Source organism: Ixodes scapularis, unplaced genomic scaffold, assembly GCF_016920785.2.
Source record: "Ixodes scapularis isolate PalLabHiFi unplaced genomic scaffold, ASM1692078v2 PGA_scaffold2__306_contigs__length_199485367, whole genome shotgun sequence".
NCBI classification, from domain to species: Eukaryota; Metazoa; Arthropoda; class Arachnida; order Ixodida; family Ixodidae; genus Ixodes; species Ixodes scapularis.
In genome coordinates this window covers 164,536,006-164,560,079 of record NW_024609857.1, presented here as the reverse complement: position 1 = coordinate 164,560,079, position 24,074 = coordinate 164,536,006, and the positions used below count along the sequence as shown (strand labels likewise).

Genomic DNA, 24,074 nt, shown 5'->3' with positions numbered 1-24,074 from the left:
AATTTCCCCTTTTATGTGGATAATGAAGACATATGTCCGTGAATTTTAGATTAGATAGATGTAATCTTATCAAACAAACATGTTTCAATTGTGGAAAGCATCGCTTCTTCCTGCGACAACCAAATCTCGTAAGTACTTTGTGCAGTGTGTGAACAATGCACAAAACTAGGTAGCTTTTTTTGTAAGGTAAAAAATATTTTTGTCTTTTTTTGGAAGTTGTATTTCAAAATATTGTTTCCAGCGAGGGCATAATGGGGCGAGAGAGAACAAAATTCTGACTGGAGGGTTCTTTGCCGTTTCTGTTGTTTCAGGCGCTGAACGACGCCAAGCGGGAACTCAAATTCCTTCTCATATACCTCCATGGGGACGACCACCAGGATACTGGTGCCTTCTGCAGGTCGGTCTCTGTCTCTAAATAACTGCACAGTTATGGAGTGAGTGAGTGTAGGGTGGATGAATGGGTGCTAATGAGCCTTTTAAATTTTGCTCTAAATTCCGTCTGGTTAGGTCGTCTAGTCCACTGTTAATGTGCCTTTAATGAGCATGCGTCTTTCCCAGCAGCTACATATGGAAATGCTGTGCGTCGGTGCCACTTTCGAGCTCAAGTCAAAACCTGCAGTCTGCGGTCTTCCAACCAAAGCTCTCGTGCACTAGCCTATATTCTCTTTGTCGTGTTTATAGTGGTTCCTACAAACTTTTCATACATTACCCTGTTTATAGTAGTTTGTGCAAGCTTGTCATGTATATCTGTATAGGTTGTCGAGGTTAACAAGCGCCTTTATTAACGCGACGAGCACCACTGTTTTGTACATGTAGCTCCTTATGCCTACAAAAGAGAAATATTGCAATTGCTTAATGACTGTCAGTATTGCTGCACCGCATGCTGAACACATACCCAGAAAAATTGCACTCATCAAGAATGAAAAGTGTCTCGCATGGTTTTCTGGTTTATTGCGTATGGCTGTGATCGATGCCTTGCTCCTGTGGAATTCCTTTCAAATATAACGTAAAATCCCGTAAGGGCGCCCTCCCCCGAGAAATCGCCCATCTCGTTTTTCTGGCTAAACATCTGTAACAAAAAAAATCCAAAGTATCGCCCACCCCCCGATTCCCGTTGGACGTCAAGCGATTTCCGACGGGAATCGCGCATCAACGGCGCAATCGGCGGTACCGGTGTGTCCGAGAAGCGAGTTCATAGCGTTTTCCCGCGTTTTTGTCTGCGATCTGTGCGCGATATTGGCTCGCGTGACACGCTAGTTGTTCCCGCGTGTATATTGCATCTTGAAATGCGATTCTGTTGCGTCCGCGATCTGCGGTATTTGTCTATGCGACATGCGAGTTTGTAGCGTATTCCCGTGTTTTTGTCGCAACCTGCATGCGCGATATCGGTTTCCATGACAGGCAAGATTGTAGCGGGTTCCCACGTTTTTATTGCACCACGAAACTTGCGTCCGCGATCTGCGGTATTCGTTCCCGTGAGATGCGAGTTTTTCGGCGGGTTTCCGCGAGTCCTTCGCACCGTGAAATGCTAATCTGCTGCGTTGGCCAGTTGCGGTATCCTTTCCTGTGACACAGGAGTTCGTAGCGAATTCCCGCGTGTTTTATCGCATCGTGAAACGCGAATTCGCCGTGTCCACGATATCGGTTCCCAGGTCACGTGGTTTGTAGCAGGTGCCCCTGCGCTCATCATTAATTTTCGCTAAAGTTTTGCTGTGGCATCTCGAAACATAGTCCACCCCACGTTTTTCACCATTTATCTGTTCATCCTGGCTCGGTGTCCTTACAGGATTTTACAGTAATTAGAATAATGTAACTGCATTAATTTGACTTAAGAAGTCCTCGAGATTAGGATTAATTAATCATCCTAATATCGCAGAAAAGGGCATGTGACCGGCCAAATCAAACTCACTTTTGTGCATCGAGAAACGAAGAGAGGAGGAGATGGGAGCGAGAGGAGACGTCAGAACGCCGAGCTCCGATTGGAGTGATTAGTGGGTAGACATAAAGCTAGCAGCCTTCGCTACCAGTCTAGCAAAGGCTGCTGGTCCAGCTGGCAGTCCAGAATTTGGCTCTCGCATTCGAACACGTCCGACGAGTGCAGTGGAGACAAATGCAGCTAGCTCTACGAGCGACGAGCACAAAGAGAAAACAAGATGGCTGCATCAGCTACCCGTCGTTGCAAAGCTGTTGGTAGTTTATGCCACCTTGGGCGTAAAGACAAAGACCCGTCCACACGCTCTCGTCTCCTTAGGACCTTGAGCCTTAAAAGCTTTTGAAAATCTCTCGGGACGAGAACACACTTGTTCGCTGGCGCCATCTTTGAGGTGACCCTGGAGCTCCATTTCACTGTAACGTAGGTTTTGCGGTATTTGCGAGGTCGGACGTACGTTCTGTCTTCTACGAGAAATGATCGTTCATAACATTGTCACAAGTTTTTCGGAAACGAGAAGGAAAGAATGATGTGAGAAACGACGAGAAGTATGCAAACACCGCGAGGGTTTGACGACTGCCTGTGATGCCTAAAGACACAAAAATATTTATTGCATTATTGGGGATATCCCTTGTCAAACTTTACGTCCCAAGCGACTGAGCAAAGTTTGAACTTGGGAGCTTCGGACTGGAAGGGGATCGAAAGCGGCAATCCCCCATCGATTGCCTTGTTTGCAGTTGGTGTCACGCGTCTTTCCGACAACGGGTGCCATGCAATCGACTGCAGTATTCATAACCAAATTTTTAAGTGATCGGGAGTCCAAGAAAACATTAAAATACTCGGCTATCAGGCAACGTGTAGCGTTTGCTTAATAGTATTGTGCCAAACGTTATTGAACGCACGATTTATTTTACATTATTCATAAAAAATGAAAAATGTTACGAATCTTTTTAAAAATTGAGTGATCAAAAATTGCCATCAATGGCACAATATTTTTGGTGTCGAAAAATGTGTGTTGAATCGTGACGCTGATGTCGTTGCTTTGGAAGCTCTGTTGTTTATTTGTACTGGTCAGAAAAGCATGAAGGAGACAATGTTTGCATCTGCAACACTTTACTAAATGCCCTGATCAACCAGTAGCCGTGCTACACCCTTCACACACGAACAAAAAGAAAATCTCAACGAACGACAAGCCCACAAACCAGCTAGATGCAAAGTGAGACTGGCAAGGCTTGTCAATTGTTTGAAGACGCGCTCGCACGGTTGTAGAGGCGTGGAGGTACAAAAATCATTAGAAATTCTTGCTGGTACGTGGTATATGCGCTTATAGTTGTGACGTGCAGACAAAAGATAAAGGGATATCCAGCTCGCCTTTGTTGCGAGTTAAAAATTTTACGCAAGAATGCCCGCCGGAAAGATTTGCGAGAGCGCAGCATCTCCATTGGGCTATCGTCACCGAAATGAATCGTTCGACTGTCGAGCACACAGGCACACACTCGCTGAATGCAACATTTCCGGTGTCAAGTAGGACCGAAGCTTTTTCCGACATGACACGTAACTCGGCCAACACAACAACACCGCCCACAACCAAATAGACTGAAACAGCTACCACTGGGACGCCTACATTGACAGGAGATGTCAATATAATAATTGTACTATTTTGATGGATGATGTCGTAATAACAAGGTAATCATTTTATTGATGGACATCAAATTATTTCATTAACTGTTTTCGTGTTTAACAAAAGCAACGTCGCTGTTGTCAAAATAATTTTTTATGTAATTTTGGCATTGGGCAATAAAATAGTCGCTGCCTTTCGAAAAAAAATTCACAATTTGCACATGTTTCTAGTTTTGAGTTTATATTGGAGCACATCTTTGCACCAGTGACTGCTGGTGCAACGACCTACTCTGATAGGAAACCAAAACCGAAAAATGCATCCATATTGGAACAAAAGCGCAAACGAGCTGGTGGTGTTTATACATTTGACTAAAAACCCCGGGACTGGGACGAGAAGGGACGAACAAACAGAATGTCTCCAAATGGAGCATTGTTCGGGAATTTCATGAAATTTTGTCCGTCCCTGTGCCTTTCTAGAACTAGTTGATTTAGTCATTTTTCATGTTGCCCAGCGAGTTCCTAATTGAAAACATGCACCTGCACGCGTTAGCGAATGAACAAATCTTTTTTGTTATGAAAGTGTTGGAGACGCCCGCTGGTACTTTTGATTTTGACTGAATTTACAGGAAAAAAGAATTCGAGGCTCAGTTAGCACAATTGTACTGTAATCTGGATTATAAAAGTGCAGCAGATCGAATACCAAAACTATTCAGTACATTTTTGAATGTTAGAGCAGAAAAAAAATGTTTGCTTTCATGTTTCGTTTTTGCTCGGGTGTTTAACATTTGTTTGCGTTTTCATTAGGGACACGCTGAGCAACAGAGATCTCGTCGAGTTCATCAACGGCCACATGCTCTTCTGGGCTTGCTCTGTCAACTACCCAGAAGGTTACCGGGGTAAGTGTTTGACATCACTCTTTCCTAACCGTGTCCATAGGCCATCGATCACCGGTGACGAATGGTTTTCAGGTGCCGTCAAGAAATTAAATTTAGTGCGGAGAATTATTACGTTTCACAATCTGGCTAGTTGAAGAAGTGTAGTTTTGGTTTCAGTGTAGGTTTGAGCTTTATCACTAGCTGGTGGGCTGTCAAGAATAGTCCTGGGAACGGGGGTTGCACTTGTCTAACAGGGCTAACTGCTTGCATCAGTCTTCGTAACAAAGATGAAAATATTTACATCATTCAACTGTATCGTGGCATATTTTTTAATGCCTCAAGAGCTCCGGGGACACTTTAAATGATAATATTGGCATCGCTTAACAGGCGGTTGTCGGTAAGCGTCACTATAATTTACAACGCTACCCCGAGCTGGTGTGGACATTTCATGTTCCCAACAAGGCGGACGAAAATGCTAAATACTAAGGAACTGCAATTGAGGCAGTGACAAAACCAAGGTAGAATACAAAGAAAGTATTCTGCTGGGGATGTGAGGTGTGCTATCTGTGTTTCGTTAACATGAGCATTTTTTCGTTAAAAAACACGGGTGTTACGGAGGCTAACTTTGACAAACCAAAAACAGACGTCAGTTAGAATGAACTAGTCTAATACCCTAGTTACACGGGCGCTTTGAACTGTCGTTGAGTTCAATCACAGTTATCGGCCCCAACTGTGATTGAACTGAACTGAACTGAGATGGTGCTACACGGCTCTCTAGAACCCAGTTGAAGCTAAAACGAAGCTAGTTATTGTGCCTCGGGATCAGTCTATTTGTTAAAGTAATCTACTCGGAGAAACATATTTTATTTACTATAAGTATATCGTACATTATGTTCAATACCTTGTTGCTTTTTAGCGGCGTTTACATCAGTACCAAAGCAGATTCAGGGCTAAGTTGCCCATATTTTAGGCTAGGTGGGGCTAGCTACCACCCGCTACGATGGGTGCACCCTTTACTATCTCTCCATTCACACAGCTGGTCCCGCCGCCATCTTCGCTCGTTTGGTGGCTTGCCGGCTAGCCGGGATCGTTTTAGCGGCAGTTCGGACGCCTAAAGTCATTCCTTCCCGGATATTTTGCTGCTACGATTCCTTTTAGACGCCTCCCCCTGCATTCCGAAACAGTAAGTGCCTCGGAAACGATGGTTGGCGGCAGCAGCCCCGCGGACAGGCGCCATTTTACCTCAGTTGGGGAAGTCCGTTCAGTTGAACTGAGGTAGGGGAGCTCAGTTGAACTCAACTGTCATTAGCGGCTCGATGACAGTTGGCGCCGCCGTGTAACTCCGGCCGATCGCGATTGAGTCAACTGTCGTTGACTCAATGGCAGTTGAAAGCGCCCGTGTAACTAGGGTATAAGCTCATTATAACAGATCTCGTTACAACAGACATTTGGATATAACATACCGATTTGTGAAGTATGATTGGTCCTCCTCTATGCGCCAATGACTCAACTACTCCTTCTCCAACAGACCAAAATCTTGGTCAAAATCAAGGTCTGTTATAACAAGCTTAGACTTTTAGAAGTGGGTGTGGAACACATTCTGTATATGCTGTATTTTTTTATTTTGTCATTTAACTTAGTTGTAGAAGTTTCGGCATTTATATGCCTTCCGCACATACACTGCATTTTCAAGAAAAAAAATTTTTTTAAAAACCTTTTTTCCACATTATGCCAACCTCTGTTTCTTTTGGAAGAACAACTTTTGATATGTCATATTGCTCTCTATGCAAATTAGTTTGCATAGAGAGCAAGCGTTTGCACGGATCCTTTGAAAGTAGCTACTCTTCCTGTGGCCAGGAAAAAGTAAAAAAAAAAACACTAAAGAGGAAAAAAAAAAGTTTAAACAGCCTGGAAAAATTACAAATATTACAAAATAAATTTTTAACAAAAAATATTTTTTTTGTAAAATTATTTACAATGCTATACTCCGTCTCACTCAAACCGTGCAGTACAGTCGAATCTACGGGAGAGAGAGAATCTTGATCTGTTCAAGAGGAGGGAAAGGAGGAATGGGAGAATCCCAGCCCTTCCCTGCAGTTCCTCTTCTTGAACAGGTTGGCATATGGTCTCTCCCCTGTAGCTTTGGCTGTACTGCACAGTTTTAGTGAGACGGAGTATAGGGTTGTTTTACCTTCCAAGCGCGTGCACTAAAAACGGGTATGTAACGTCACCAGATGTACGCACCAAGTGCAGCATTCTCGTCCTCTCCTTGCCTCTCCTCTGCTTAGCAAAATCACGTGCGGGAGAGAAAAGTGGAAAGGAGGAGCGCTGAAGAGAAGTAGTCAATGAAAACGCTGCCCTTGTCGTGCACGTGTGGCGACGTTATGTACCCATTTTGGTGAACGCGTTTGAAAGCCGTTAACAAAAACAAGTCTAGCGCTGTAACTAATTTTACAAACACAAATATATATTTTTGTGATTTTGCAGATTTTATGCTGCTTACAAAATTTTTTTTATTCAGTGTTTTTTTTTTTTTCTTTTTTTTTTTTTTTTTTAAGTTGATGCTTGGACCACTTTTCACGACATCCTTTTTGGAATATAATGCAATTAAATGCAAAGGTGCAAGCGAGCTGTACAAGAATGATGAAAATAATCCCTGGAGAACGGGAACAAGAGGGACAAAGGACAAACATAAGTCTCCAAACACATCTAGGTGACTGGTGGAGAGGTCCCGGGTTCGATACCCGGACCAGGCGGATTTTTTCGGTCGCTCACCAGTCACCTAGCTGTGTTTGGAGATTTATGTTTGTCCTTTGTCCCTCTTGTTCCCCTTCTCCAGGGATTATTTTCATCATCCTTTTTGGGATGGAAATAGTGGTTAAAGCTCTAGAAATTTCAGTAATTCTTCGTTGTAATAGGGCTCAATTCGCATAGTTTGGTTTTGAACTGTTTCTAATATTGGTCGGTGACACACGCAAACAAATGTTGTGACGGGACAAGAGCTGCACTACCAGAAATGAAAAAAATGCGACCCTTTGATCGCAAATACTGGTACCACAGTTCTTGTTCAGAATTCTAAGGTATTAGTTCCTGTGTCATGCAAATTCAGAGGAGGCACTTTTATGTTTATTGCTCCATCCCATATATTTCACCCTTCGTCTCTTCACTGGGTGTGGATGTGTGTTTGAAATTTTACGGTATACACGTTAAATTCTGCTCAAATTTGTAAAATGCTTTACCAAGGGAGATCGTGCTCGAGAAAACTCAGCTCTGGGACAAGGGTTCTCAGACCCTTCGATCTCGAGGCACCCCCCGCGGCCCCGAGTTCCCGCGTTTTTGTCCACGATCTGCGCGCGTGATCTCGATTTCACGAGAGTTGGTCTCGTGTGTGTATTGCATCGTGAAATACGATTCTGCTGCATTTGCAATCTGCGTTTTTTTTCCCGTAACATACAAGTTTGTGATGGATTCCTCCGTTTTTGTCCGCAAACTGCGTGCGCGATATCGGTTCCCGTGGCAGCCAAGTTTGTAGTGGTTCCCGCATGTTTCTTTTCATCCTAAAACTTTAATTTTCTGCGTCTGCGATTTTTGGTGTTCGTTCCTGTGAGAGGCGAGTTCTCGGTGGGTTTTTGCGCGTCCTTCGAACCGTGAAACGCGAATCTGCTGCATCCACAGCCTGCGGTATCCTTTCCCGTGACACAGGAGTTTGTAGCGAATTCCCGCGTGCTTATCGCATTGTGAAACGTGAATTTGCGGTGTCCGCGATCTGCCTTATCAGTTCCCGCGTCACATGGCTTGTGGCCGGTGCCAGGGTGTTTATCATTAATTTTTGATAAAGTTTTGCTGTGGCGTCTTCAAAGATAGCCCATCCCATGTTTTTCACCATTTATCTCTTCGTTTTGGGTGGGCATTCTTTCGGAACTTTACGGTATGTAGAGGGCAACCCAAGTCACCAGGCTCGATTTAAAATGGACTGTAAAAATCGGCTCCTGCATATAGTAATGTAAACTTTTCGTCAAAGGTGTATTTCACGGGTCTTTTTTTTCTGGTAAAATTACAAAGCGTAGCTCTCTTTCTGTAAAAAATGGGGCCAAGAAACTTGCCAGGGTCTATGGCGGGCGGCGACGCAGACGACCAAGACCAGTAGCGGGGTGTGTTTAGCGCGACCACTGTGGTTTATTAAAATGAACATAATCTTTTTGAAATGTGCCTTTTGTTAAAAAATAAATGCAGACAATAAAAACAAAACTTTAAGTAAAAAAAAAACGCGTTTGCATAACGACTGCGCTTTTGCTGCCAAAGGATTTCGTCTCCTTGTCGTCTGCTTTCCTTGCTGGTCGGCTGCACCTTCAGTCGCTGCTCCTGACGCCATCTATCAATACAAATGCCAAACATACACTGCTACTGGACGGTGTCATCTGCGTCGCCGCCCGCCGTAGACCCTGGCAAGTTTCTTTGCCCCATCTTTTACAGAAAGAGAGCTACGCTTTGTAATTTTACAAGAAAAAAAACCAACCTGTGAAATACGCCTTTGACGGAAAGTTTAGGCGGCTACGTGCAGGCATCGATTTTTGCGGTCCATTTTAGATAGAGTGTGGTGACTTGGGTGACCCTATTTATATCGGTGAACAGCTCAGATCTGCTAAAATAATGCTTAAACGGCAAATGCACAACTGGGGGGCTGGGATAGCCGCAGAAACCAGAGGGCACGGGGAACCTACAGAGGTACTCCGGAGAACACCCGGGAGCCTGGTCTGAGAATCCACGCCCTAAAAAACCCCTGACACGCGACCGTCTGGCCGTTCAGTGTCGCAGGCCCTGCGGGAGAACACCTACCCGTTCCTGGCGGTGATAGTGCTGCGCGAGCACCGCATGACGGTCGTGGGGCGCTTCGAGGGGCTCATGCGGCCCGACGTGGTGCTGCTCCGGCTGCAGCAGGTCATGGCCGACAACGAGGCCTCGCTCGTCACGGCACGCATGGAGAGGTGAGCCTCACGTTTTCATCCAGTCACGGAAGCCAGGGGTGTAGCCAGGAGAGGGGAGAGGAGGGGGGGGGAGCTTATGGGGCTTCAGCTTCCCCCCCCCTCTGAAATCCAACCGACCCTATAACATAGATGCATTTTGCCCCCCCCCCCCCCCCCCCCCCCCCCTCCTTCTCCCGAAAAAAACAAACAAAATCCTGGCTACACTACTGACGCAAATGGTTTAATTTAAGCAAGGACCGGTTCATTGACCCGTTGCACACAGACTGTGTTTTCATAAAACATGCCACAAAACTTTATTTAAAGTTGGCAATTTGCACAAAAAATTAAAGGAAACTTTCATGTGGCCTCCAAACGTTGCTCGCTGCTCTCACCGCTAATTCCTGACCATACAATGCGTCCGTTTAGTAGTTCTCGTCTGCGTGGTGCTGTCGGACATGTTCGGGAGGGTGAAGAGCAGCAAACAACATTTGGAGGCAAAGCGAATGTTTTTTTTTTAATTTTCGTGCAAATCACCGACTTTAAATTAAGTTTGTGGATCGTCGGAGTGGTGGCACGAGCCGTGGTCAGTAATGGTATAGCATTTGCCACTTTCAAGTAAAAGTTTACGTATTTCTTCGTTTTAAAGCAGACCTATGCGCCGGGGACATGGCGCTCTTCTCGCTCGGCGGAATTTTGAAACAGACGACCCGAAGGAGGCATACAGATAGTGCTAGAGCTGCCATTTGCCAGAGAGCCCACTAAGCAAACTCCGAAACTGCGAAACACCAGCCAGACTCGCAGGTCGGATGGCAGGGCACCAGTGATGCCCGTAATTAGTAGGGCTTAAAAGACTGACCTGCAGAATCGATTCCTACTGGGCAGAAAGCCGGTTCCCAGTTTCCTTCTCTCCATTCTCTCTCGCACTTTTCTCTTTTCTTCTCCCCAGAGAGTGGGTCTCCGAATTAATCCCCGCAGAAAGTGGGAGGGTCTTCCTCCTTCTCGAATAGAAAGGAGGAATTGGAGGGAGAGCAGGGCTGCGTAATATCACGATACAAACGTATCGCCATAATATCTTGGAGATTCTTTGGAGTATCTGTATCTGTGTATCGACATACATCTAAAAAATGTATTTGTATCTCAGTAGTGAAATGCATTTACAGTGTATCACTTGTATTGCGATACTTCGCCAGGCTTAGTTATCTCATTACATTTGTTGCCGTTGTTACGATAAATTTAAAAGATAAAAACATCTGTTTGGTGCAAGGTGCTTCAGAATTTATAGTATGAACCCGCCCTGTAACATAATCCATGACAGTCACCATCATAAAAAAAAAAAAAAGAAAGAAACTACTGTGGTTTAAGGAAGGTTACCTCCAATAATAACAAAATTAGCTCCTCTCACAAAGCCCTCTACTCTTTCCACTTTAGCAGAGCGGACACTGTAAAGGAGTTGAGTGCACAAAAAGGAACGGCTCTGTCATCAAATTTCCTAACATTAAGGATGATTCAGAAAAATATAAGCGGACAGTTTGAGATGCACCCTCACGGCAAAACAGGGTTAATTTTGGGCAGACGCCTTTTGTCAAGCATGGCACGCAGTCTTTACCTTTCAGTAACTATGTGGTTCATCGGGGGTGACATGTTTCTTAGTGGCATTAATGATAAATAAAAAGTTGGAGGTAACGGAAAGCGCATAAAATGACACAGAACGAGAAGCACAAGCATAAATTATCATTTGCATTCACACCGAACTACACACTCGCCACGTAGTAATGTTCGGGATCAAATGTATTTATATATGTATCAGTATTCCGGAATATTTTTTCGACGTTTTTTGCGGAAGCATCTTAGGGATATACCATTGCATAAAAGACAAATGTATCTCAGTATCTGTATTTTGGGCCTTAAAATACATGTAGTATCTGAGCATTTGTATTCCCAAATAGGTTTAGTACTAGCTCTGCCTAGCTCTGTAGGAGAGTTTCCTCCTTTCCGATTGTTTGTCGGCCTTTAAAGTTGTTGACAAATTTTTCAGACGCCGAACAGAAACTCGTAATTTTTCGGTCTTCTTTGTAGGATCGTGCTGACCCCTTAGAGTTAATGCGTAATTGCGACCGAACATTCGTTCACCACATAGCTCGTCGCTCTAGTATTTTTTTACCTCCGATTCAAATGGTAGCTGGCATATTTGGCATACATTCTAATAACTTCAATGTTTTCAAAAGTCGCAACCGACCAGTCTAGTTTTGTTGCATGTGCTTCTCCCGCAGAACAGTGCAACGCGAGGAAGCAACACCCCTAATGGCAGTGCGACATTGCAATGCCGCCGTTGTGAGCATCGCAACCCGGTGGTTGCGAGCATCGCGACTGCCGTTTCTTTTTCGGCGTTGCGACGGTGCACCAAGTGGTGGCGAGCCTTTTCCTTTGGGTCCCTCACTGGTGCTGTGCCGTTCCCAGGGACGAGCGGTCGCTGACGCAGTCGATCCGGCAGCAGCAGGACGAGGCCTACCAGGCGTCCCTGCTGGCAGACCAGGAGAAGGAGCGCCGGCGGCAGGAGCAGCTACGGGTGCTCGAGGAGGAGCAGAGCCGCCAGCGGGAGCGGGACCTCGTGGAAGTGCAGCGCAAGCAGGTGGGTGTCGCACCCATACGTGGGCCCTCAGGGCCAATTCCAGAGGGCTGTGGGGGCTCTGTGTTTTTTATGTACAGCTGAGCCTCTTTGTAACAGGCACTGATATGGCATATTATCGGATATGCAGTATAGACCACTTACAACGTAACCACTTATAGTGTAGGACCGGGTATAACGCGGCTTTTTTCAACCACCGGTTCACCTCCCACACAACTCCATGTAGTTACATACCGCTTAAAATGCAGGCGCGCGAAGGGAAATACCGGTTATAGTGCGGTTTCTGGAACAGCCCGCCGACCGACCGGCGCAGCGAGCATGCTTCCCTGTGCGACACTAGATAACGGCGCTAGTTGCAAGCGGCATTCGTGGGGGCAAGGGTAGCAAGGAAGTTGCTCGAAGAAGCGTGGAGAAGCAAAGATAGAGGCTTCAGTTGCCATAGCGACGGAGGGACGCACGCACGTGTTGTTCACGACGCAAGGAGTTGGGGCGATGTTGTAAGCATTGAAGTGAAATTAGGGAGCCCAACTTTCCCCCGCTGCGTTGGAAACAACCGCAATGACAGACCAATCAAAGGTCTAGGAGAACTGGTCGTGGGCGTTGCATGCCGGTCGCGGGCCGGCTTCTTCTATCTGCAAACATGGCGTCGGTAGTGATCGTCGACGTGGACGGCGTGGTGGAAGCTCATCGTTCCGCGTAAAAGTGCTATCCTTGACTGTGAATTTTAGTCATGTGTCGCTATGGTAACGCAGCGCATACTAGAAGGGAAGATCCACCCACTCGTGCGGCGATGTCATGGCGGCACTCTCAAGACAGCTGAAACTCCCGTGTTGTCGTGTTTGTTCACTTCGACTACAGTGGTGCTTTCTAAGCATTTGTGTTTTCAAACATCGCCCGGATTTCTTTTCTGGAGCATTTCATGCATGTGCTCAAGTTCAGGGTATTACTGGCGCGGACCATATAAAGGTTGTGAATTTTCACGCGTTTTCATCATCGGAGAAATGGGGTCAGGGTTAGCAATCCTGAACGCTCGCGATGTCCGTCCGCAACGCCGTTTAAAGGCTGCGCCAGGCAAAAGTCACTCATTTCTTTCAAAATGTGTGACACACTTGAGAGAGAAGTGTACTAGTCTGGTGAAATAAGGACTTTCGTGTGAGTAAGCTTTATTTTTTATCTAACATAACATGAATTGTTTTACAAAGGTAAGTTGTCTCATGGCATGTATTTTGGCCTGAAAAATTGATGTTTTGGTTATTGCGCGGTACCGCTTATAGTGCGGATTTTCGCGACTCCCGTGACATATGTTATATGTGGTCTAAACTGTAGCAAACTAATCGCAAAGTTTGGTTGGTCATGCTTTATTTGGATGAAAGTTCTAGTTATACGACGAAACCGAAAATGTGAGGTCTGATGCGCTATCGGTTATAGCGAAGGAATTCCTGCTCTTCTTGCGTCACGAAATACTATGAAAGTTATTAGAACGTAGAGAAAAAAAAAAGTACAAAAAGTAATTTCAAAACGAAAAATTCAGAAAGTTTAGATTGCCCGATGCGCAAAAATGTGCGTTTCAGGAGGTAGTGCCACCTATGAATCGAGCAGATAATGGCGGGGGTGCCGTTGCTGGCCTCTATGCGAGGCATCAAGAACCAGTGCCGACTAAAGCCAACCGCCAACCACGCCACTCGTAGCAGACCGCAATGGCAACAAGGTGGAAATCCGTCTCTCCAGAGACAAAAGGGAAGGTTTTGAGGGCGGTGGAAAGCGGTAGGAAGAAAAAAGACATCACTGCGAACTTCAAGCTTGCACCAAGCACGATACCTACCATCCTAAGTGCAAGGAAGAAGCTCGAAGACTGCTATGCAAACAACACCATCAAGACTGATCGAAAGAGTCTTCGGCCTTGCCTTGACCCGGACGTGGAAGAGGCTTTGTTCTCACGGTTTAAGGGCATAACGGCGCGAAATTTGCCGGTGTCTGGTCAGCTTTTTCAAACGAAAGCAATCAGTCTTGCGTGGCTGTTAGGGTATGATGATTTCAGCGCGAGCAGTGGTTGGCTCCAGCACTTTGGCTCCAGGGGAAGAGGCACCAGCCCAAAATCACGTTTTTCCTCAAATAAATTAAATAATGGATCAAGCTAACATATTTTTTCGTGTTGCAAATTAATATCCTCATGTTACGATCTATTTTTATAATGCTGCTTAGTGACAGCTAAGGATCTCGTGGTCCGCGATTGCTCGTTCTTATATCTTAGTGTTGTGAACGTTCTTGCACGGGCTCGATTGCGGGAACGTTTGCGTAAATTTTTGTGTGTACTTTTATAAAGAATATCGCATATAGCGAACAAATTTCTGCTTGTGATGTTAGTTTGGTTTAATGAGGTTCGACTGTATAGGCCAGCGTCTGCTGTTTCGTGGGGGCCGCCATGCTTGTTTATGCTGATGCCATGACACTGTAGGGGGGCTGCGCTTTTTGCTAGGCTGTTTTTTTTTGTCTTTTTTTCAAACGATACCGTATTTACTTGCATAATAAATGCACTCTCATAATAAACGCACTCCCCACAACGGGTATCAATATTTTGACTTTTTTTTTTCCCTCCTGCAATCGACGCACCTCCAATTTTCGGATCTGCGAGTCTCGAATTGCGTCCAACTTAGCAAGCCACCAAGCCAGTTTTCTTTTACCGCCAAGCAGTCAGGCCAAGTCAAGCCAAGCCAGGCTGCTCTCGTAATGGCCGCAAGTGCGTAGTTGCAGTAGTTTCGGAAGTGATCAACCGTGAAACCGAGTGTCGCACACAGTGGACAATACTTGGGTCGAGGAATTGCCGAGCCGCTGACATTCTTTGCCTGTTAGATACATTGATGTCAACAAACAAGCCATCGTCTGTGGTCCGATTTTGGACAGGGAAATCGTGAAAGTGGTTAGGCCTAATTTCACATACTCAGGGTAAATGTGTTTATTTAATCTCCAACAGAATGGCGTAGCAAGGTGCACGCTGAGAGTGTCTGGTAGCCTCTCCGTGAACAAAACTTGATCCATGCAATGGGCTTCGGGGGTTGGCGGTTTGACTTCGTAGGAGTTCTTGTCTCCATCCGTGAACGAAACTTGATCCATGCGAGCGGGCTTCGGTGGTTGGACTTCGTCCGAGTTCTTAGATGCGTACCCGCGGATTATACCTGAGCGTGCCCGCCGGATACTAGCAATATATATCGCCTAAGAACGGTCGTGTTGCTTTTCGTGCCGAGTGTGCTTCGTAGGGCGCTTTTCCTTCGCCAAAAGGCACCCAGAAAGCGCTTTAAAAAGGTTTGCAATTTATAAAGCATGGTTATTGTGGCGCGCCCCCGACCAGTTGTGGGTGCGCCTCCATCACTGGAGTCGTGCCACAGTACCTTGCCGTGTCACATTGGCACCTAATATGACATTTGCATGAAGTGTTTAAATTCAAAAAATTTTACCCCGTGTAATGAACGACCCGTAAAGAGGACCTAATTGAAATGACTAATTTATTAATAACTCAGGATATAGTAAAGCTATTTGAAAACTAATTGCATATTTGAAATCACCACTGAGAAATACATCAGTATAGTAAATTTCAGCATGATAATTGAAAGACAAAAAACGCGAAGTTAAAGACCAGCCTCCCCCCTTAACTTGTGGTTGTTTGGGTTCTCTTCTTTCTAGTGTATCTTAGTCTTTATTGCTGTTTCTTCTTCATTCTTTAGATTTTTCAGTATAGTATATATTCTTTGTTGGTTTGGAAGCTGTTCCAGGGAAGTCTGAAAAATTATTAATAAAGTGAAAAAGCCAAGCTTCCTGGGAGGAAACTCATTATCTACAACAGGGGTGGCTCTGAGGCAAAGCTAGCCTGCGAATCTCTGCTGCTTGCCACACACATAAATGCTAGTTTATTTGTAACATACTACATACATAATGTTTCACTGAACGTCGGTCAAAATTTCCGTCTACAAACTGCAAAACGCAGGGAAATAAGATTTGTACCAAATCCCGGATGGCTAATTTTTGCTTCCGTAAAACCCTTTCACGATAATATTTACAACTACGAGGCTGAGATGGACATGGTCAGTCCTGTGCTCTGGCTTGTACCGAGTGGCTGCTGTCTTTTTTTACTTTGTTTCCTATTGGGGTGCTCAATACGCTTATGGCAAGCATATAAACAAATTGTCAAATTATGAGTAAGTCTCGGCACACACGAAAATGCTAGTTTATTTGTAACGATAACGAACTACGAAAATGCGTGATGTTTCGCTGAATGTCGGCCAAAATTGCTCCATAATAACTTTGCATTGCAGAAAAACATGATTCGTTTCCTATTAGTCACTGTTGGGGGGTCTGTATATTGAGGTGCATAGCATTCAGGATATCTAGACTCAGTTTTGCATAGTAGTTAGATTTTTATTTATTAGAAATTAGCATATACCTTTGATTAGAGACTTACCGGGCATCATCGGGAACCTCTGAATTAATCGATGTCAACAAGATTTGAAGTGTGGGCTTCGTTTTTCTGGCTCCCGAAAATGCATCCTACCTTGACACGCACACATATTTTTCCCCTTTTTTTATCACCCGCATTTTTGCTGTGCCAGCCTTGCGCATGTAGCACTTGTGGCAGCTTTCGCTCACTCCCGGGCTTCCCACATGCTCCAATCTTTCTGAAATATACTGATTTAGTGGTTTTTGATGATGGGCAAGTTTCTTATTCGAACCATGTATCTATTTTTAGTCATTAAAACATTAATTGTACAAGACCTATTAAGGAATTGGTTATCCGATATGCTACTCACCACATTAAATTGACCCTTCTGTGGTGAATGGCACAACAGCAACTTGTTGTGCGGACCATGTCCGGACACTGTTTCGACCATATCCGGACAATATTTGGCCCATGTCCAGAAAATGTTCGGACCACGTCCAGAAAATGTTCAGACCATGTCCGGACAATGTTTGGCCCATGTCCGGCAAAACACCGGGTATGACGCAGACATTGCTTCAGTACGCTCGAGTTTGCCGCAACTGTAGGCCATGAAACAATGTAGCCGACCTTTGAGGAGTGTGGAAGGCTACCTAGGCTGCTCTTAGGAATTTCCCGTGGATGCTGTATTCACCAGGAGATCCAGAGGATGAAGATGGAGCTGGTGGACCAGATCCCTGAGGAGCCTCCCGATTCGGACCCGCACAGCATCCGCCTGGTCATCAAGCTCCCCGCTGGAACCCGCCTCGAGAGGAGGTTTCGGAGATCTCAGTCGCTTAAGGTGCGTCGCCTGGGGGAAGGCTACTTGCGTCTTTTCGGGCAAGCCCTCTTCCTTGGGGGTCTTTGTTATTTTTGACAAATGCAGACAGGCTGCTTGGCGTGGAGAAGTTTGCACGGTCGACTCTCAGTAATTTGAAGCTCACGGGGACAGCAACATGCTTCAAATTAAACATGCGTTTATTTGAAAAAAGGAAAACAAACTATTTGTTTATTATTCAATACTCACTGGCAGAAGTTGGACTTTAGTCCCCTCTTCATTATATACATAGTTTATGAAGCAGGGGTACCCTCAAAAGACCGAGAGGTAAGGGTACTTGGTTTTTTGAAGAACTCCTGGTGGTGGGGAAGGGGGAGGGGGGGTGTAGCGGTAGGGTAGGGTAGGGGGTAGGGGTAGAGAGAGAGAGAGCTTGGCCTTTCCCGGGAAAGTGGGGTGGGGAGGAAAGGCTTGGGCCCCGTTTCCCCCCCCCCCCCTCCCCTCATAGTTGGCGCCTATTACTAGCAGTATTCCACTATCAATGAGGGACAGTATGAACTGTGCTCTGGAAATGGCAAACCTTTCTTAAAAAAACACTAGCTCCCCCTAAAAAAAAAAAAAAATTTTCCAGGCGATTTATTCTGGTGTTAAAAGACTATCCAATTTGTATTTTGCTACAGTGTCACATATATTTTTAATAAAGTAAAAAAATGCAACTAACCGACACCAAAACTGGACTGAGTCTCCAAATTTTAGACTTGCTCAATATGTAGCTTTCTCCGGATGTCATGGGGCAGTGCACACTACCTCCTGATTCAGAAGACGGACAAATTTACCCATCGTAAACCACCAGTCCTGCTACATGGGGAAAGCAGTTCTACGATTGCGGAAATTTATATTTTGACAAATTAACTCATTGCATTTGCAACAAACATGTATATACTTAAAATGTGTACTTATTGTACTAAGAACATGTTTTGGTGAGCCACAGTACTGGTATAGTACAGCCGCATTCTACTGGTGCGGTTCAAATGTAATTGTAGGAAGAACTTTTTTTTTGTATATTGTTTGCACAAGCACACCAAGGCCAACTATCAGTGTGGGTCTCACTTTTGTTTTTGTCGTTGTCTGTTAACGTTATTAGATTAGCTGAGTTACGGAACTGCTCATAGACCCTGCTTAGACGAGCAGTACCCCCCTCACTCACCACGACTCGCCTCCCATCGTTCGATGCGCCAGACGGCTGCTTTGGTAACTGCAGTGTATTCTATGGGATACATATATTTTGAAGCGCAGCTTCTAGACTGCGCTTCTCCGTACCCTATGGAACACACAGTTCGTAAACAAAGATTTAGATGGCGCTTTGAACAATGGGAGGCAGACTGAAGTGAGTCTGGGGGGGTACCCCCTTCCGCGGGAGTTCCACAACTTAAGTAATCTCGTAACGTTGGTGTCTGTGCATGTGCTGGCTCACAAACTGGGTCCCAGTTCTGTGCGATGCCGTCAAGAGGTAACTCGCGCCCACGTGCTTACTGACCCGTCGTCACGTTTGTCCCCCGCGCAGTATTTATATTTCTACGTGTTCTGCCAAACGGAGGCTCCGGACAGCTTCGAGATCATCACCAACTTCCCCCGGCGGACGTTACCCTGCGAGCCGACGCAAGAGTGCCCCGAGCCGCCCAGCTTTGCGGAACTTGGCCTGGGGAAGACAGAGACCCTCTTTGTGCACGACCTGGATGCATGAACTCAGTGGCTGCAGATCGTGCGTCCATGCGAACGGACGGTTCCAGTCAAAACGGCCGCCCTCCCTCCGAAGCGAAGACGGGTGTCGCCCCTCTCCCCGGGCATTAGCCCAAGGCGCAAGGACGGTGCAGGCGAGGCAGTCCTTGCTGCTTTCCGTTGGCTCCGAAACGCGCGCGGCTGTGGAGGCCGTGCGAGATGAGGGTTCGTTTAAAGCGCAGTAAAGTTCACAAAGTGCACTACTATTTCTCTTCGTTGCTTTTTCTCGACGTTCATCAACCGATCCGTTGTTTTCTTCCCGATCTGCTTTTGAGTGTCGTTCAGCGTAAAGGAAACTTGGGGTTGTCGACGGCAGTTTGCAAGTTGCCAATGGATTTTATTTTGGGGCGAGTTTACTATGGATTTGCCTTAAAAGAGATATTGATTTTGTGTTTAGTTGATTTGCTACTGTACCCCTTTGGTCTTCGATGCATAAAAAAGGCTCTGCTTCGAAAGGTCTACAGGGTTGGGGTGCAAATAAGTGTTTTTTTTTTGTGTGTTTTTTTTTTTTTGTTTCCTAAAGCTAGGTTTTGCTTGAATTGAGGTGGGACACCCCTTGTGAATCTATCTTTACCGAAACATCTATAATAATATAATTAAAACCTTAATGCAGTTGTGTGAGATGAAACAATGTGTTTGCTGATCTCTTGCTTATGAAAGTTCACTCTTATGACGTTAACACGAAAGTGCTTTCTTTGTGTCAAACTTACAATTTGATTTTTTCCGCTGACATATGAGGACATTTTTGTCTGAAGGGTAATTGCGAAGTGGAGCTTAAAATAAGTTTGCTTTTGTATGTGGCATAAATTAATGCCTCAAACGCAAGATCTATGCAGTGAAAAGTGTTTGTGCTTCGTAAAGGGATGGACATAACTTTCTTTAGATCACCATGTCAGTTTAGTTTCCACTTTCACCACATCACTGTTGCTTTCATGCAAGTTTGTCATAGATCATACTTTGTGACTATGTGAAGGAGGTGAATGTAGACTCAAGCACATTTTTATGCAGTTCTAACGTGTACAGAGGTCGTCTGGCACAAGTTCAATCACCCTGACGGGTGATGCCAGTAAGCGAAGACGGTTGTATGCTATGGGGAGATCCCTTGATGTTTCTAATTCCTCTAATTACATATACGATGCAGACTAAGCTTTTGGGGTGCACCAGTTGCATCCATTTGTTTCACTTTGAATGGACAGTAACAAGACGGCAAGAAGCTGGTATTTATAAAGCTTAAATACAACTTTTTTATGTCATTGTCGAGCTTTTAGTTTGTTTCGAGACAGCATTGCATCCAAGAACTGTTGGTTGTTTGTGTGGCAGCGCGCCTTGGGCCATGTGTCGGATTTTTACTGAAATAAAGAAGAGACTATGTGTATGCTAGTTTGATTTGACAGTTGTAGACATCCTCGTCAAGCCTTGTTTGCTGCTTATAGTTAGGGTCCTTAGCCTTCGGTGAAAACCCGATATTTCAAGATATTTACACCCTAAACATGTTTTAAAATCGGGCTAAACCTCTTTTTTTTTTTTTTTCTGAATTTCGAAATTGATTTTTATCTTTTTCCAAATTACTCTGCTCCGAAAATGTTTTCCAGGAAACAAAGAGTTGGTAGAAACCCGGGCACTAGATTTAGACCTCGGAAACTAACCTAGATTCTGTTGACTTGCAGTGACATATATTGAGCCCCAGAATGTCACTTTTATGCCCATTGTGAAGTATCCTTTGCCCTTCCTTTTCCATTTCAACCAATGCAAAAAGAAGAATGAGAAACTATTAGCCCCGAGAAGTTCGCGTGGCGCCCCCTTACGGCGAACCGGGGTGACGTCACGGCGAGGAGAGAATTTTTCCCCGACTCGCCCCGGTCGCCCTGTGGAGGCTGTGACGACGCTAGCTGTGGGCGCGTTCGTTTCTATTTAATCTTTTTTTGGCTTGTTTTTCGTAGGAAGTGTAAATTTTTATATGTGCCTTTAATGAGGTATGACCTGTAGCTACAGGCGAAACTTCAACCAACATTTGAAGCATGGTTGACAGGGCAGGCAACGCATGAATCGCAGCTGGTATCTGAAAATGAAGAAATATAGCCACAATTGCAGGAGCATTACTATAGATTTACATTTTGCACAATACATGCTGATGATTGTCTGAATAAATTAGCAGGTTATGTATACTATTTTTTTTTTGTATCTCCGTTTTTAAACAAGATGTCCGAAACAGAAAAGCTGCATGTTGTTCGAGCAACATACTAAATACAGTCTGTGCCATGGGGAGAGAATCACAAGTACGACAGCCCAATTGGGGGGGCACAGTAGATAAACAAGAAACATTTATAATATAGATTGCCCGCATTTGACCTTGGTTGGATTCGGATAGTATTTCAATGGACTACATGGGTGGTATCTGTAAACTTGTTTATATCAACCCTTGAGTAATGTGTAACAAAAGTAAGCGAAGGTGTCTAGCTTGTTATTAGTCCCTTAAGCCCTAAAATTGAGATTTTACTTAAATCAAATTGTCCTGAAGCTAAAATATCAGAAGCTTTTCTCATGCAGACTGTCGCCCTTCACAGGTTCCACATTTTCTGCTACTAGTGCTGCACCTACCACTGGACAGCCGTTCTAATGCTTGCTTTTACTCCTGTTTTCCTCTGTTGTCAGAGAGTCCAGCTGTAGGGAGTGCGGAGGCTGAGGAAGCTTTTGGGGACCCGCAGCAGTGTCTCTTTTAATTGGAAATGACAACTCAGACTCAACGCTGTATTTTCCGAATACCAAAGAATGTCAGGAAAAAGTATAACCATTCCAAATTACGTCACTATTGCTGTGCATATTTTTGGCAGTTCAATACATATCATACAGGCAACTGGGGGCAATTCAGCCGTTTTTGCTGCTACCATACCAACTAATTTCCAGTAATTGTGCATCTTCTAAGAAATATGCCTGCATACGTGTATAAACTATATAATTAATTCACGAAGAAGCTACATTTATGTAAAACAACCCTGTTCCACGAGCACTTCAAAGATCATCACACGCAGGGCCTTTAAAACATCTGCGAACCAGCGCATACAGAGTGGCAGCGCAGAGTCGGGGTCGCGAGCTAATTTGCCGCCCACCCAAAGGCCCATGATATAAATGCCACTTCAAATGCCTTGAAAGCGGGATGTAATATCGTCCTAAATCATGAGCATGCAAGGAACAGAATTCCAGCGTCTGAAACACTTGCGCCACCGCTTCACCGACCCCTCGCAAGATTGCCGTATGTCTGGACGGACGAGGAGGTTCATCGGCGGAATTGCCTCCGCCGATAGCTTTCGAGATTTGGAACCCAATTTTAAAGGTAAAAGGGACGAGCAGGCTCATAAAATGTACGGAAGCACGTCAATATCAGCCTAACTCAACGTTTTGTACACCAGGTTAACGAAGTCGAGCTCCTTGAAGAGCTTGCGGCACACAACGGCCAAACCAGGAAACCGGTGCTGGGAAGCGAGCCGATGCGAGATCGCGGAGCGGAGTACTCCCCCTGACGTCACGGTACACCTCACCCAATCAGGGCGCCGCGACCGCAGCGACGCTTGTGTTCGCTCTCGGGGCTAATAGTCCGGTGCAACCTAAGAACGAAGAACGAGGGTAAGACGGGTCGGGGAGGGGGAAGCAGACGGAACGCTGGAGAAGAGAGGGAAGCCTCCTTCTCTCTTTAGCGTTCCGTCTGCTTCCTCCTCCCCGACCCGTCCTACCCTCGCCCTTCGTTCTTAGGTTGCGTTCCGTCTGCTTCCTCCTCCCCTACCCGTCCTACCCTAGCCCTTCGTTCTTAGGTTGCAGCGTACTATAGTTTTAACACTTTATTCCAAGAAGAACAGTTGACATTTTGTTGCTGGGTGTTTCCCCGTCAGATCATACAATGACAGTCCGGTTCATATAATTTGGTATTTCTGTAAGAAATATATGTGAAAGCCATGTTCTTGGGATGAAAGTTAGCAATATATGTGGACATTGCAGCTAAGTTTTTCCCCGATGTAGACCTTTTTTCATGTACTTTCGTCTAGAGCACTGCACGGGCCCGGGCCAGCCCGAGCCCGGCCCGCGGGCCGGACTTGGGCTGGGTAGCACGCCTTTTTCAAGCCAAAGCCAAGCTCGGGCTTGAACAAACTTTTTTTCGGGCTTTGGTCGTGGCTGGGCAGTCGTGTGCCACACATTCGAAATTGTTCATAACAAAAAAGGTACTCGTTGATCTTCTAAGTTAAATTAAAAGAAACAAGCAAACTGCAAAATCCCTAAACCGTTGTTAAAAAAAAAAAAAAAAAAAAAAAAGTCCTGCGTTTGGAAATTTTTTATCTGGATAAAAGGAAACGTATGGATTCCACGAGCATGGTAGAAAAGTGCAAGCAAGGAAACGATGCCACTCCAGTCGTAAAGCACAACATAAATGTCTTTCATCTGCGTTTCAAACTAAAACAAAAAACAATGAGTTTGACTTTGCACTTTGCCTTACTATGCCACCAAAGATAAGCAAACTATAGAAATTGTTATGCCTATACAGCCTTTTGAATGTACACTAGCGTGATTGTGATTGTTTCTTCACAAATCATGTTGAGAGGAAACGAAAGTTCTCTGAAACGAAATGAACAACGACGAGGAGGGGAGTAGAGGAAATTTATTAATAGGCTCACAACGAACCGAGGCTACATTAGCACATTTATTATCCTGTACTGTTTATACACCTGATTTTATTGCAGCAATTGAGCTCGAATAATTTCCCCTCCCAGTGATATATTTTTTTTCAATGCCAGGCATGTTATTAAATGTGTCGAAGTTGAAAACAAAAATCGACTGTATCGGAACTTAATGCATCAAGTGGAAATAAGAAACAGTAAATCTTTTTCGGGTTTTTGTTTCCTGTCAACGCTTACTTTTATCAACATGGTCCTACACAAATTTTTCACATTATGTTCTTTTTCGACTTTTGCAAATGTGGCTCACTTCACAAAAAAAAAAAAAAGAAATCCACGGCGACCTTTTTGCATTGACAGAGCAATTTTAAAATAATTA

General features: G+C 44.9%; 1 protein-coding gene across 1 annotated transcript in view; it reads left to right on the top strand.

Annotated features, from left to right (window-relative positions):
• LOC8039337 (FAS-associated factor 2) overlaps positions 1–20,407 on the top strand; it is a 31,887-nt gene extending 11,480 nt beyond the window's left edge. The window contains exons 7-12 of the mRNA XM_029994543.4: positions 312–397; positions 4,355–4,446; positions 9,233–9,410; positions 11,847–12,018; positions 17,139–17,282; positions 18,820–20,407. Of these exons, the coding sequence (XP_029850403.3) occupies positions 312–397; positions 4,355–4,446; positions 9,233–9,410; positions 11,847–12,018; positions 17,139–17,282; positions 18,820–18,999 (852 nt within the window). The 3' untranslated portion in view covers positions 19,000–20,407. The remainder of the gene's footprint in view (positions 1–311; positions 398–4,354; positions 4,447–9,232; positions 9,411–11,846; positions 12,019–17,138; positions 17,283–18,819) is intronic.
• Positions 20,408–24,074: the final 3,667 nt, after the last annotated feature.